Source organism: Bos mutus, chromosome 10, assembly GCF_027580195.1.
Source record: "Bos mutus isolate GX-2022 chromosome 10, NWIPB_WYAK_1.1, whole genome shotgun sequence".
Taxonomy (NCBI): Eukaryota; Metazoa; Chordata; class Mammalia; order Artiodactyla; family Bovidae; genus Bos; species Bos mutus.
This window is the reverse complement of record NC_091626.1, coordinates 23,385,664-23,400,474: the sequence shown is the minus strand read 5'-3', so window position 1 is coordinate 23,400,474 and position 14,811 is coordinate 23,385,664. Positions and strand designations below refer to the sequence as shown.

General features: G+C 43.0%; 1 protein-coding gene across 2 annotated transcripts; it reads left to right on the top strand.

The window, feature by feature from the left end:
• The first annotated feature begins 44 nt into the window (after window positions 1-44).
• On the top strand, window positions 45-14,811 carry COQ6 (coenzyme Q6, monooxygenase). 2 transcript variants are annotated; one of them, XM_070377529.1, is made up of 13 exons: window positions 45-263; window positions 7,245-7,379; window positions 8,755-8,813; window positions 9,119-9,242; window positions 10,995-11,125; window positions 11,820-11,927; window positions 12,018-12,080; window positions 12,277-12,384; window positions 12,669-12,716; window positions 13,365-13,567; window positions 13,643-13,758; window positions 13,927-14,093; window positions 14,524-14,811. In XM_070377529.1, exons 1-13 carry the CDS (start codon window positions 98-100, stop codon window positions 14,551-14,553), a joined length of 1,458 nt encoding a protein of 485 aa, XP_070233630.1. In that variant the 5' UTR covers window positions 45-97; the 3' UTR covers window positions 14,554-14,811. The 2 variants fall into 2 exon arrangements, with proteins under 2 accessions (XP_070233630.1, XP_005893869.2); XM_005893807.3 differs by lacking the exon at window positions 12,669-12,716 and having other exon boundaries at window positions 48-263.

Below are 14,811 nucleotides of genomic sequence, written 5' to 3'. Positions count from 1 at the left end.
CCGGTGATTGGACGGCTGGTCTCCGGAAGTGCTGCCTAAGGCGGGTCTGTTCAGTTCAGTTCAGTTCAGTCGCTCAGATACGGCTCAGGTCAGCGCCATGGCGGCCCAGTTGGCTAGAGTCCGGTGGGGCACTGTCTTTGCCGCTGCCCAGAAGGGCCCGCGGGTCTCCTGCCGGAGGTGGGCTGGCGCCTCGGCGGACAACGTGTACGATGTGGTGGTGTCGGGGGGAGGCCTGGTAGGCGCCGCTATGGCTTGTGCCTTAGGTAAGCGCATCTCCAGGCCGGTATTTGCGGGGAGCGAGGCCGTGAAGGAATGATGAGTGTGGGAGCCCTGGCACTGTTTGCCCAAAGCCTGAGTGTTGCACACCTTGTGGTCCATTCCTTGCCCAGAGGAAGCGCAGGACCCCGGGGGCAAACGTTTGTTCCTTCAGAATTCCGAAGGGTCAAAAGTGGGAGGGACCGTAAGAGTCTTTCCAACACGTGGAGGCACAGACCCGCCCAGGGTTATTTCGGTCTGGACACCGAAGTCATTGGGCAGTTGTCTACTGAGCTAGGTTAGGCGGTTTTCTTGTTGATGTTTTTTACACCGCTTCATTGAGATATAGTTTGCATACCATAAACTTCACCCACTTAAAAGCATATTATGTAATGATTTTTAGTTTATTCCTAGAGCTGTGCAGCCATCGCCACAATGAATCTTAGAACATTTTTATCACCGCCCCCCCGAAGAAGCGCGAACCCGTTAGTAGTCACTGCCCATGCAGCCCGCCGTCTCCCCCATCTCCTCCACCGTAGTACCCTAGGCAACCACTCATGTACTTTTTCATCTCTATAGATTGGCTTTTTCAGGACTTTTTCATATACGTGGAATCTGCTTAATGTTTTCAGGAATCATCCAGGTTGCAGCATATGCCAGTGTCTGCGTGCTCAGTCGCCTCCTAGTGTTTGCGACCCCATGAACTGTCGCCTGCTAGGCTCCTTTATCCGTGGGATTTTCCTGGCAAGAATACTGGAATGGGTCGCCATGCCCTCCTCCAGCGGATCTTCCCAACCCAGGGATCGATCGAACCCGAGTCTCCTGCATTGCAGGCGGATTCTTTGCTGCTGAGCCACGAGGGGAAGCCCAGCGTGTGCCAGTAATTTGTTTCTTTTTATTGCCAAATAGTAAATAATAGTATTTTAATGAACAAAATAGCGTATTTTGTTTATTCATTCACCAAGTGATAGACATTTGAGTCGTTTTCACTTTGGAGCTATAACAAATAATGCTGCTAATCACTTCTTGTACATACTTTTGTTTGTGTGAACATGTATTTTTGGTTATCTTGGATATAATCTTAGAAGTGGATTTTCTGGGTCATTTGGTAAACTCTGCTTAACTTTTTGAAGAACTACCAGTGTTCTAGAGCGGCTGCACCATTTTACATTCCCACCAGCAATAAATGAGAGGTCTCATTTCTCCACATCCTGGACAGCACTGTACTGTCTTTTTGTCACTAGTTATAATAGTGAGTGTGAGGTGCTGTCTCCTGGTTTTGATCTGTATTTCCCTAATGAATAATGGTGACTATTCTTTCATGTGTTTATTGGTTATTTGTGTATCTTCTTTGGAGAAATGTCTGTTCAGAACCTTTGCCCATTTCTAAATTGGACTATTTGTCTTTTTATTATTGAGTTGTGTTTTTTATATTGGATTGGCCAAAAAGTTCGTTTAGGGTTTCCATAACCTCTTACGGAAAAACCTGAATGATTCTTTTGGCCAAGTCAGTATATTCTGGGTACAAGCCCCTTATCAGATACATGATTTGCAGATGTGTTCTCCCAATTTGGGAATTGTTTTCTCACTTTCTTGATGGTGTCCTTGGAAGCACAGAAGTTTTTAATTTTGATGAAGTCCAGCTTATCAGTCTCTTACCACTTTTACTTTTGGTATCATGTCTATGCAATCATTACCAAACCTCAAATCAGGAAGATTCGCTCCTGTGTTTTCTTCTAAGAGTTTTATAATTTTAGTTGTTACATTTCAGCCTGTGATCTACTTTGAGTCCAACATTTGCTTTTCCACGTATAATTTAGACTGCTCTTACCTTGTGAAGTAGATGTTTTCATCTTTTATATGAATAAACTTGCTTAGCAAGGTTAGGTAATGACCAGAGTCTCACACCAGGCAGAGACAGAATTTGAACCTAGGCCAACAAATTCTTCTGCTTTTAACAATTGTACAGTGACTTTCAGAAATTGGATTTGAGTTTTCTGGCTTCCATGGTGGCTCAGATGGTAAAGAAACTGCCTGCAATGTAGGAGACCCGGGCTTGATTCCTAAGTTGGGAAGATCCCCTGGAGAAGGAAATGGCAATCCACTTCAGTATTCTTGCCTGGAGAATCCCATTGACAGAGGAGCCTGACGGGCTACAGTCCATGGGGTCATAAGAGTCAGACACGACTTAGTGACTAAACCACCACCACCAGTATTCTTGCCTAGAGAATTCATGGACAGAGGAGCCTGACAGGCTGTAGTCGATGGGATCACAAAGAATCAGACACAACTGAACAACTAACACTCATTTTTCAATAATGAGAAAGTCTTTGTTGATTTCAGCGTGGGGTGATAGTCACATTTTCCCTAGCAAGTGGGGAAGTTTCCTCTTCTAGGCGACTGGTGGCAAACAGTGCTTTATATAAGCTAATGGGCTTGAGTCTCAAAAACATTTTGTAAAATACAGTTATCAGCACTTGATATAAGCATCTTTTAAAAGTATCTTGCATATACTTTTTTTTCTCTGTGCCAAGCAGCTTGTGGAATCTTAGACCCCAACCAAAGGTTGAAACCTGGGCCTGGCAGTGAGAGCTCCAAGTCCTAACTGTTGGACTGCCAGGGAATTCCCTATATTCCCACAGTTTGAGAACAAGAAACAGAGAAGAGCTTAATTGTCTTGTAGTGACTTTACCTCTTAACTTTTTATACAATTTTGTATGATATGTACTTGAAAAGGTTTTTAGTCTTACTGAGTTTTTGCTAATTTAATTAATATTTGGTGTTGTGCTATTTTCTTTGTTTAGTTTTTTTCCCTTCCTGTTTTGTTCTCTTTCTCACCCCATTTGCCCACATCCCAAGGATGGAAAGTTTTTATAAGCGTAGAGAATTCTGTATTGTAATTGTTCATTTTTCTGTTTTTTTTTTTTTTTTCCATAGAAGTATAAATTCCTAAATTCAAGGCTGACTTTAAGCAGATACCTGCAAAACAATTCTCTGTGTAAGTTTACGAAAGAGAGCTCATAGGCTGAGTACACCAGGTTATGAGTCGCTGCCTCTAAGTAAGTCAAACCTACCAAGCGTAGGTTTTCCCTAAAAAATTCACACACCAGCTAATTTCCTGTTTTAAAAGCTCAGAGAAAGTACTCAATGTTAAAACATGAAAATTGAAGCCCAGTAGGAGATTTGTAAGTCTTTGGTACAATTTATTCAGTGAGCAAGCCTCTACTTTTTTCATATAAAATATAAACAGAGTAAGGAGACTCTGTCCTTGGGCAGGTCCTGCTGAGTCAAGTAAACAAGCTGCTTGAGATTTTGTGCTTGCTAGTGTCTCCCCTCGGAGAAGGCAATGGCACCCCACTCCAGTGTTCTTGCCTGGAGAATCCCAAGGATGGGAAGCCTGGTGGGCTGCCGTCTATGGGGTCGCACAGAGTCTGACACGACTAAAGCAACTTAGCAGCAGCAGCAGTGTCTCCCCTTGATCATCATGGCCTGTATACCCAAAAGTATTCTTGTTAATAGTTTATATGGTGATCAACTTTTACATTTTGACATCCACTTAATCTTGGATAGCTGCTTTAAAAATGAAAATTGTGGAGAAGGAAATGGCAACCCACTCCAGTACTCTTGCCTGGAGAATCCCATGGATGCAGGAGCCTGGTGGGCTGCCATCTATGGGGTCGCACAGAGTTGGACACGACTGAAGCGACTTAGTAGCAGCAGCAGCAGCTACTTAGAGACAGATCTGTTTTCACACAGGGTATAGAGAACTCCAGGGAGGTTGTGTTTGCCTTCTTTCCCCTTGTGCATTTGGCTTCTATGTTTCTGGCATGTTTGGGTGTTTGCTTTGCTCATGTTAGGCACTGGGATAATTGACATTCTCTGCACAAAGATTTTAAGTTTTAAATTACTGTGTGGGTACAACATCCACCCTTCTCTCGCCCACTCTCACACCTGGAAACCTGATGGAACTGTGCTGTCTTGAGACCCTGGCAGAAAAATCATTTTAACTTCTAGTAAATTGAGGAAGGCTCACATATCTGAGTACTGGTATACTGAGGCCTCATCATCAACTGGAAATTATTGTTAAGAATATATACACCTTGGGATTTCCCTGTGGCCCAGGGGTTAAGAATCTGCCTGGCAATGCAAGGACATGGGTTCAATTGCTGGTCCAGGAAGATTCCACATGCTGTGAGGCGACTAAGCCCATGTGCCGCAATTAAGACCCAATGCAACCAAATATGTGAATAAATAAATACTAAAAATAAAAAAAAATAAAAAAAATAAAAAAATGAAAATTGTCCATGGCCTCTTCACATTTCCCTATACACCAGTTTATGTTTTCCTTGATTCTTCTTTAAACTCACATTAGTTTATGTTTTAGGCTTGAAATGTCTATTTCCCTCTCAGCATTGTTACTTGTAAATGATATTCTCCAGTAATTTTTTTCCAAGAGAGTTTCCTAAAACAATGATATTAAATAGCTAAAAATAAAATACTGAAAAATAAAGTATTGACCCTGACTATTTTATGTGCTTGGAGATCTTTTTTTTTTTTGACCAAAGAAAATTTATAAAGTACATAGTGTTATGTATGTATTTGTAGGTGATGAAAGCTAGAAACTGTGAGAGCTGGGATTAAAATCCAGAGTTTCTAATTTTCATTTCCAGTCCAATGATTGTTTTAAATAAGAAGGAAACTTCCTTTAAAGGAAGTTAAAGGATGAAGTGACAGGTCTCCATATGAGATTACATGTATTTAAATCCTCGGTCTTATCTCTAATTCTATCTGGGTAGAATTGTATAAATTACTCACAATTTCTGTACATTGATTTTTCTCATCTCTTAAATTAGGACAGAATAGCTTTTTATTCTTCATAAAATTATGGTATGGATTATATCAGAAGAATACTATAGTAAACCATATATAATTGCACCAGGCATATGCTACGCTAAGTCACTTCAGTCGTGTCCGACTCTGTGTGACCCCATAGATGGCAGCCCACCAGGCTCCCCCGTCCCTGGGATTCTCCAGGCAAGAACACCGGAGTGGGTTGCCATTTCCTTCTCTAATGCATGAAAGTGAAAGTGAAGTCGCTCAGTCGTGTCTGACTCTTAGCGACCCCATGGACTGCAGCCTACCAGGCTCCTCCGTCCATGGGATTTTCCAGGCAAGAATACTGGAGTGGGGTGCCATTGCCTTCTCCTGCACCAGGCATATAGGAGTTAGTAAACATTAGCAGTGATGATAATGATAATAGTGATTCTATGGAACTTTGCTTTTAGATATCCAGGAAAAAGTAAACTATTAATAATCTTGTTATTCATAAAATTGACAAATTATTATGGCACGAGGTTGTCATTTGATAAAACTAACTTGGATTCTTTATAGAGTGAAATGATTTCAAGGTTAAAATTTAGATATTCACCTATAATTCATAATTTCATTTAATTCAATCAACAGCTAAGTTATATATGTTTATGCTTAAACATTATAGAGGCTATAATGATATTATAGCCTAAAATACGTATTTTCATTATTTTTTTTCTACTTCTATTCCCCTGGACAAATATGGGATTGAAATCTGACTCTTCCTAAATGTTTTCTGGTCTGTCATTGAACAAAAATGTCTGTTAAGACATTGAGTATCTCTTTGTGGGTTGAGGAGATAACAGCATATACTACTGGGGACAATATTGCAATAAGAAAAGAATTCCTAGCCCCCAAGGAGTTTAGAATCCAGCAAAAGGGAATGATCTGTAAATAACGAACAGAAGGAAAACTGAGATGAAAGCTACCCTGGAGGAACAAGGAACTGACCTCTCCTGCGGGCGGAGGTGTGCGGGCTTGGTATGAAGAACACTGCTGTGGAGGCGAGGCTTCTCGCAGGTGGCGGAGGCTTTCGGTGCGGGAGCGGCTACTGTTAGATCAAGGCCGGGAGAAGTGAAGGACCAGAAACCACCCGCTCTGCTGAGCATGGCCATGGCCGGGGTTCCCATCCTTCAGAGCAGAACCGCTGCAGCACGGCAGGGGGCGCCATGCTGAGCTGGTGGGTTCAGCGCTGCTCACTTCCTTTTCCACTGGAGCTGTCCTTGATTTTCACCCTTTCTTTGTTGTCTGTTACAATAGCGCCTTTTTTTTGTCATTTACATTTCAAAATAAAAAGAGGGATCAAGGTTTGTGGGGTTTCCCTGACCATTACTAAGTAAAACCTGCAGAGTTCTCGCTGGTAATTCCATCACAGGTGTTTTCTCCTTTCTTGGAAGTGCAGCTCACTGCTTATCTTTTTCCCTGCACCTTTTTCTGAGGCACTGTGGAGGGTCTTGTGTCTGTGCTAGTCACCCAGTACCAAAGTCTCCAAGTCCTCTTTTTACTTCACTATACAGATGTTTTAGGACCGGAGTTTTCGGCACCACTGGTGTATTTTTTTGGCTCTCTTTTCTTTTATAAGCTCTTTTATCTTTGATTTAATCCTACTGCTGCTGCTGCTGCTAAGTTGCTTCACTTGTGTCCGACTCTGTGCGGCCCCATAGACGGCAGCCCACCAGGCTGCGCCTTCCCTGGGATTCTCCTGAGGCCACAGTGAATTTTGTTTGTTAGCTTTATTTTTCTGTTGAACAGGATTTGTAATTTTTAGTGACTTCATACTTTTAAGGTTGTAACTATCTGGTATTCAAACACTGCCGCCTTCCTTCCTTTTTCTTTTCTAGGACATTTTATTCCCTTGTTACGGGTTATGCCATTATTTGCTTCTTTGCAGGGTTTGGTCTGGAGAGTTCTTATTGCCACGAGCAGGGTGGTTTACATGACTGAAAAGGTACTGTATGTTACTGCTTAGGACTCCGTATGGTGTTCCCTTTTTATGTGTCCTGTAAGAAATTTGTATCCTAAGCGCTAAGGAATTACTTAATATGATACTTCTCTTGGAAATGAGAGAATAAATTGATTTTTCTAAAATGATACAGCATTTTGTTTCTTCTTTTTTTTAGGACATGATATTCACTTTTGTGACAAGAAAATACTGTTGTTAGAAGCAGGTCCAAAGAAAGTGCTGGAGAAATTGCCAGAAACTTACAGCAATAGAGTCAGCTCCATCTCCCCTGGCTCTGCAACCCTTCTCAGTAGTGAGTAAAAGATCCTCTGTCACTGTGCCAGCCTCCTGTCTTGACTTTCCAGGATGTCCTGTAGGGCAGAGTCAGCGGGGCACCTGGCAAGGAGGGAGCTCACCGAGATGCCTGGGAGAGGAGGGTAGGGGTGGTAAGTCTAGTACGTAGCTGAAGATCCCAAGAATTGTTCATGTGTCCACTTCCGGTCTGAGAAGACTTCCAGCAGACATGTGGGTCCATGTGGACATCATTTGTGATGTTGGGTCATTATAAATCGGTGGAATTGAAACTATATGAACTAATTGTGACCCTTCACTTGGTGCCAGCATCCTCTTTATTCCCAGAGTCAGCTGTCTGTGGGGCTGGGGAGCCTGAATGCTAAATGCTTTTAGGGTGTAGATGGGTGTGTGCACGGGTAGCACATCGTCTTCAGGTCTCTGCCAGATGTTGCTCCCTCAAGCCAGCCTGTGTGGAACCATCCCATCTAAAATGAGACTCTTGCATCATTCCCTAGCCCCTTATACCGCTTTATTTTTCTTTATGACACTTAGTAACTGATACTATGATTTTTTTTGGGGGGTTGTCTATCTTTCCAGCTAGAATGTCAGCTGCTTAAGGGCTGAGATTTGTCTGGTTTCCCACTTTGTGCTCAGTACCTAGAAGTGTATCTGGCACATAGTAAGTGCTCAGTAAATATCTCAATGAATGAATTGCTTTGGTTCTCTAGATTTAAACAAAGAATCATCTTTATCCAGGGAGTTTGTAACCTCAGTGGGCTTCCCTGGTGCCTCGGACAGTAAAGAATCTGCCTGCAGTGAGGGAGACCTGGGTTCAGTCCTTGGGAAGATTCCCCTGAAGAAGGGGATGGCAGTCCACTTCAGTATTCTTTTTTTTTTTTTTTTTTCACTTCAGTATTCTTGCCTGGAGAATTCCATGGACAGAGGAGCCTGATGGGCTAAAGTCCATGCGGTCACAAAGAGTCAGACAGGACTGAGTGACTAACACTTTGTAACCTCAGTAGGTTGATTTTTGTAACACTTTTTTTGTAACTCAGTAGGATTTTGTAACTCAGTAGGATGACTTTGTAACCTTTAGTAGGATGGTGAAGAGAAAGTACAATATGGATTTTAATTTCCTTTATTATTTCTCTCTCTCAATGTGGTTTGACCTTTGATCATGAAAGCTGGGTCTTTTTTCATGCTCTGTAATCAGAGCTGGGAAACAGTAGCTTAGCTCCTAGCACCAAACAGGGTAGAAGTGGTGAGTATTTCTCTATTATTGAACACTGAGAACAATCTCTCACTTAACAGGAAGAAGGGACAAAGAGAGACCCAGGGCGGCTGTAGGTCCCATGAGGTTGCTGTGGTCTGTATGTAGCTCTTTTCTCTCGTAGGTTTTGGTGCCTGGGACCACATCTGCAACATGCGATGCAGAGCCTTTCGGCGAATGCAGGTGCCTCCTTTTTCACTTTTGGCAAGATCTTTCGGTCTGTCTTGAGTTAAAATAGTGGAGTACACATTCTCCAGGTTTTCTGTAAATGTGGGAAGAATTCAGGCAGAGTTTACACTCCGTCTCAGGAAGTAGGAGGGAAGCATTCACAAGAGAATTTTCTTCTTACTGTACATCTCCTGCCAGAGGGACTGATACCTTGGGGTTGTTCTGCTTCAGTCCCTTGGGAAAGCGGTGCTCAGTTTCTGATTAGAGTAATGCCTCCTTTTCCCTGGCTTGTAGTACATGCTCTCCCTTTGTGTTTCCAGGTGTGGGATGCCTGCTCAGAGGCCTTGATAATGTTCGATAAGGATAATTTAGATGACATGGGCTATATAGTGGAGAACGATGTCATCATGCATGCTCTCACTAAGCAGCTGGAGGCTGTGTCAGGTGAGGCCCCTGACTCTCCCATCTTTCAGTCACTCTTTGGAAGGAGAACTGGCTTAGAATTATTCTTGGACTTACTGGAAGGATCCCTCCTACAGATACTGATGTTCACCATAAAGAAGCCCTCTGAGGGTTATTTCAGGGTGGTTCTTCCTCTCTCTTTTTAAAACAGCTTTACTCAGGTATGGCTTACATACCAGTAAGTGTACACCCATTCTAAGTGTACAATTCAGTGACTTTCTGTTTTTCAGAATTTGCCTTTTCTGGACATTTCATTTAAGTAGACTTATACAATGTGTATTTTTTGTGTCTGACTTCTCTCCCTGAATATATTTTTGGATTTATTCATGTTGTAGCATGATTCAGTGCTCCAGTCTCATGCGCATGTATTACACTTGGTTTATCCATCATCAGCTGATGGACATTGGTTGTTTCCACTTTTTCGTGGTTGTGAATACAGCTAGGGACATTTGTGTGCAAGTTTTTGTGTGTATATACGGTTTATTTCTTCTGGGTGGATACTTAGGACTAGAATTGCTGGGTCATGTAATAATTCTATGTTTAACATTTTCATAAATTGCCAAACTTGAAAGAGGCTGTACCATGTCACTTTACTGCCAACAAATTTAAGAATTCCAATTTCTCCGCCCCTTGCCAAAACTTATTCCCCTTAACCTTTCTTTTTTTTTTTTTTAATAGCCATCCTAGTAACTGTGAGGTGGTGTCTCATAGTTTTGATTGTATTTACCTGATGACTAATAATGTTGAGTGTCTTTTCAGATGCTTGTTGGCTATTTGTGTTTTTTTTTTGGAGAAGTGTCTATGCAAAATCTTTTGCCCATTTAGAACTAGATTGTCTTTTATTTTTTTAGTTATAAGGGTTCTTTGTGTAGTCTGGGTATAAATTCCCCATATATATATATATATGTTTTTTAGATATTTCGGGGTTCTGGAGGGAGAAAAATTGGAAGCGACTTAAATTTAAATGCTTTTTGATATGAGATAATGGTTCATCCATGGAGTGAACTTCCATGTAGTTTTAAAAGATAACTTAGATCTAATAGTCACTTAGAAACATGTCCCACAATTTACTGGTGAAAAAAAGTCTGTGTTGTATGATCCCACGTGTATGCGTGTGTGTGAGGGGGAATGGTGTTTGTGCATGCACAAACATAGGAAATTACCTGGAAAGCAACAGAGCAAAGCTTTAACTGTAGCTATATCTGAGTGGTATGATTAAAGGTGATTCTCCCCCACCCCCCCTCTTAAACCTGTATTTGCAGTTCAGACTTTTACACCAAGTAAAAGTAATAAACATACAATTTTTATGATCAGAAAAGTAAAATGTCTTCCGGGGGAAGGAAAACCTTATGAAATCTAGAACCTGTTTGAGCCTGTGGTATTCCCCACCCTGTTTGCTCTGAAAGCACATGTGGGTTCATTTGGACATAGAGTGAAAAAGACTAGAGGAGTGAGAGTGTGGGGAGAAAGGAGCACCTGGCAGGAGATAAGTCAGTGAGATATCTCCCCTCACACACACACCGATTCAGCCCTGTGGCCTCTGTCTTTTATTAGCTCTTAGACCATAACATTGATGACATGGGTTTTTTTTTAAGGTCTTTACCTTTCTTATTTAGGAGTCAATGATAAGATAAAGATAAGCTGTCTTGCAACCTTGCTTTATTTACTGAGTTTTTTCCTCAGCCTGCGGGCCAACCGTCTAATGTTTTGTTTTCTCTCTTCTGACCTCCCTAGACCAAGTGACCGTTCTCTACAAGAGCAAAGCAGTCAGCTATACCTGGCCTTATCCGTTTTCCATGGCAGACTCCAGCCCTTGGGTTCATATTACCCTAGGTGATGGCAGAACCCTCCAGACCAAATTGTTGGTAGTTGAAGATTCTTATTTTGCCAGGGGTCTTGCATATCCACATCTTATTAGAGTCTGTGGTCTCTTGTTTTAGATCTTAGCTATAGTTGAAGTTGATTTGAGGCAAAGCTTTTGGCTATAAGGACCTGGACCCACTCAGACCAGCTCCAGTTAGGATGGCCCTATTGTAAATGCTGTACAGGAGGCAATCTCTCAGACCATCATATGTCTTGAAATAAAGGATAGCTGGCCTTACAGGGACAGGAATCAGAGGGTCAGAAAATGAGCCCTTTCTCTACCTCTCAGGAATCCTGCAGTCACTCATCTCGCATCTCCCATTTTTTTTCTCTTCCTGATCATTAGCTTCCCCTTTTGCATGGCAGCCATTCTCAGCCTTACATCAGGACTGTTCAGCTCCAGTGTCTGCTTTACTGCTTTCTAGTTCAGTATGAAGAGACTTTGGCTGAGTTTAACCTATGGCTGGCCCTTTGTGGGTCAGATGTCCAGCTATGGTCTGTTCATTGAAGCTGGGATTGCTTATGTAGGGCTTCTCCTCTAGGGGCTGGGAGTAACATAGGTAAGAGTTGGCTGCCCCAGATGGGCTTGCCAACAGTTGGAACTAGGGAAAACTTTCAGGAGGCAGGGACAACCTTCTGGAGTAGTTTTGTTAATTAAGAGGTTGGCAGACTCAGCAGGTTCTTGTCTGCACGCAGATTGGTGCAGACGGTCACAACTCAGGAGTGCGGCAGGCTGCAGGAATCCGGAATGTTAGCTGGAACTATGACCAATCCGCTGTCGTGGCTACTCTGCATTTATCAGAGGTAAGATCCTGAGCCCACTCTCGGGAGCCTTGCTCATGCCTAACTGGTACCGGGCACTTCTGACAAGGACTCTTCTCCTGTGTGTTGTAGGCCACCGAAAACAATGTAGCTTGGCAGAGATTTCTCCCCTCTGGGCCCATTGCTCTGCTTCCGGTAAGAAGTCCTTCTGGCTTGTCTTCTTAAACATGTCAACTCTTCTCCTTTTAGAACCTCACTCCACTCAGCCTTTTGCTAGTTGCAAGGGACTATGCCCAGACTAGCTTTGTTACCCCTTCTTATCGTCCCTCGCACCTGAGAGCTCTTAGGAACAGAAGTGTCAGCCCTTGGCATTGATGTTCTTTCGACACAGCTCTCAGACACTTTGAGTTCCTTGGTTTGGTCCACATCCCATGAACATGCAGCAGAGCTGGTCAGCATGGAAGAGGAGGAGTTTGTGGATGCCATTAACTCCGCCTTTGTGAGTATCACCTGCCGATGATGTGTTGCGGGGATAGATCCAGAAAGGTGGTTCTGAGTAAGAAGAAAGGAATAATCAACACACTGCCCCTTTGGACCTGTACCACTTGATCTGGATTACATGGGGGAGAGGCTTCAGGAAAATGTGAAACCACAGAAATTGGCTTGTGTGCACTTCTGAGCGTCGTGGGCTGCTGCTCTGCTGACCGAAACAGCTGCCTGTGTGGAAGTTACTTGGATAAGTAACTTTTTTTGAAGTGATAATACTTTGATAATTTTTAACAGAAGCCAGCAAGAGCAAAAGGAACTAAACATACTAAAGGGGCTTCCAAGGTAATGATGACCCTTTCTGGGTGACTTAGTATATGTTCCTGGCATAAGGCCTTTGCAGTGCATTCGTTCAGCAAGTTATGAGTGCTGCTACGTAGATGCCGCTGGAGGTAGACAAGTGAGATATAGCCCCTGCTTTCAGGAAGCTCAGAGTGAGGAAGGACACAGAAATGAGTTAGGATCCAGTGTAGAGTTTGCATAGGATGCTATACTATGGAGCTTGGAGGAGAACAACAGACACAGAGGACGGTTTGGAGGGAGGTTTACAAAGCGATGGTAGCTTCTGGACACTCCTAGGTGTTACCCTGGTGAACTAGAATTGAGGGGACATTCTAAGCAGAGGGGTGTGTGGAATCAAGAGCATGCTGTAGAGAGAGCTGCTTTGTGGCTGGCACATGCATTTTGAGGGTTAGGAATGGTGAAAGATGAAGCTCAGAGGTAGGCAGGGGCGGCTTATGAGCAGTTTGACTTGATCCTACAGCTTGTGGGGAATGACGGGGAATTGCATTTTGCATTCATTTGAGGGGCTTGTCACTTGTGGTACCACTACCCATGGCTGTGGTTATAAAATGCTTGCCTTGTTGAATGTTTTAATTCCCCGCTGGAATTGCTGATGAACTTTCACTTTATTTTGTGGTCGATACTACTCAGTGGAGTGATGTGAACCACACAGACTTCATCGACTCAGCTGGCTCCATGCTGCAGTCCGCAGTTGCCTTTCTGAAGCCCACTAGAGTCTCAGCTCGCCAGCTGCCCCCCAGTGTCGCCAGGGTGGACGCCAAAAGCCGAGTCCTGTTTCCTCTTGGGTTGGGACATGCTGCCGAGTATGTCCGGCCTCGGCTGGCCCTCATTGGGTAAGATGGTAACAGCAGAGCCGCTCCCTTTTCCCTCTGGCTGAAGGCCACACCTGAACTCTGCTTTATTCTTAGGGATGCAGCCCACAGGGTCCATCCACTTGCAGGACAAGGTGTCAACATGGGCTTTGGGGATATCTCCAGTTTGCTCCATCACCTCAGTACTGCAGCCTTCAATGGCAAAGACTTAGGTAAGGATTCAGTGTACCTTGGAGAAGTATCCCAAGCTCATATAATATGGGAAGATTAGGAAAATGACTCCTCAGGAGCCAGATAGAGTGGGCATAAATGCATCTGGTTTGCTAGGAAAGAAAACAGCACTGCAGAATTAGGGAGGTAACCTTGCCTTTTCCCTCCAGGCTCCATGAGCCACCTCACAAGTTATGAAACAGACAGACAGCGTCACAACACCGCTCTTCTGGCTGCTACGGACCTACTGAAGAGGCTCTATTCCACCAGGGCCACCCTCGTCGTGCTGCTCAGGACCTGGGGCTTGCAGGCTACAAATGCAGTGTCTCCACTCAAAGTAAGAGAGCTCTCCCAGATCTCCAAGAATCATGCTCACTGAGGAATGACTTGGCCGATGACTGTTTAATTTCTTTGAATTAATTTTCTTGGCTATTAAATTATCATCTTTATCTGAATACCTTCCCCAGTGGTTATGAGCAGAAATGTCCCTGCTGGGCTTTTTGGTACTAGCCCACATGGAAGCAGTAACTTGATATAGTGAATAGGGATTCTTAAAGATGCTTAAACTCCTTTTGCTGCTGTCCAGCTTCTTTCCTGAGAAACCTCCATTAAAAGTTACTTTGGAGGGACTTGGAAGGAGAATCTGTCTGGAACTATCACTGAATTTTTGCTTCAATCACTTTAAATATTTTAAAGTATTATCTTCACCTGCCTTCATACCTTAAAATAGCAAGAGTATCACTCACGTGATTTCATTTTATCTCTAGGAACAGATTATGGCCTTTGCAAGCAAATGAGTACTCTTCTTCTGGAGATTATGTTGATGAAAAATGAATATCGAACATCTTTTTCCAAGACCATCACGTCGTTTCAAAATTAAATAAATTTACATTAGAATTCTTCTCTCTTTTTCTCCTCTGCTTAATGAACTTTTGAAGCCCAAATAATGAGTGATAATTTATGGTGAGGAGGGCATATCAACCAAGCCAAGGGGAAAAAACCAAAGGAAAACTATGACTTGGCTGAAAATAAATTTTTATTACTTAAAACAAAAA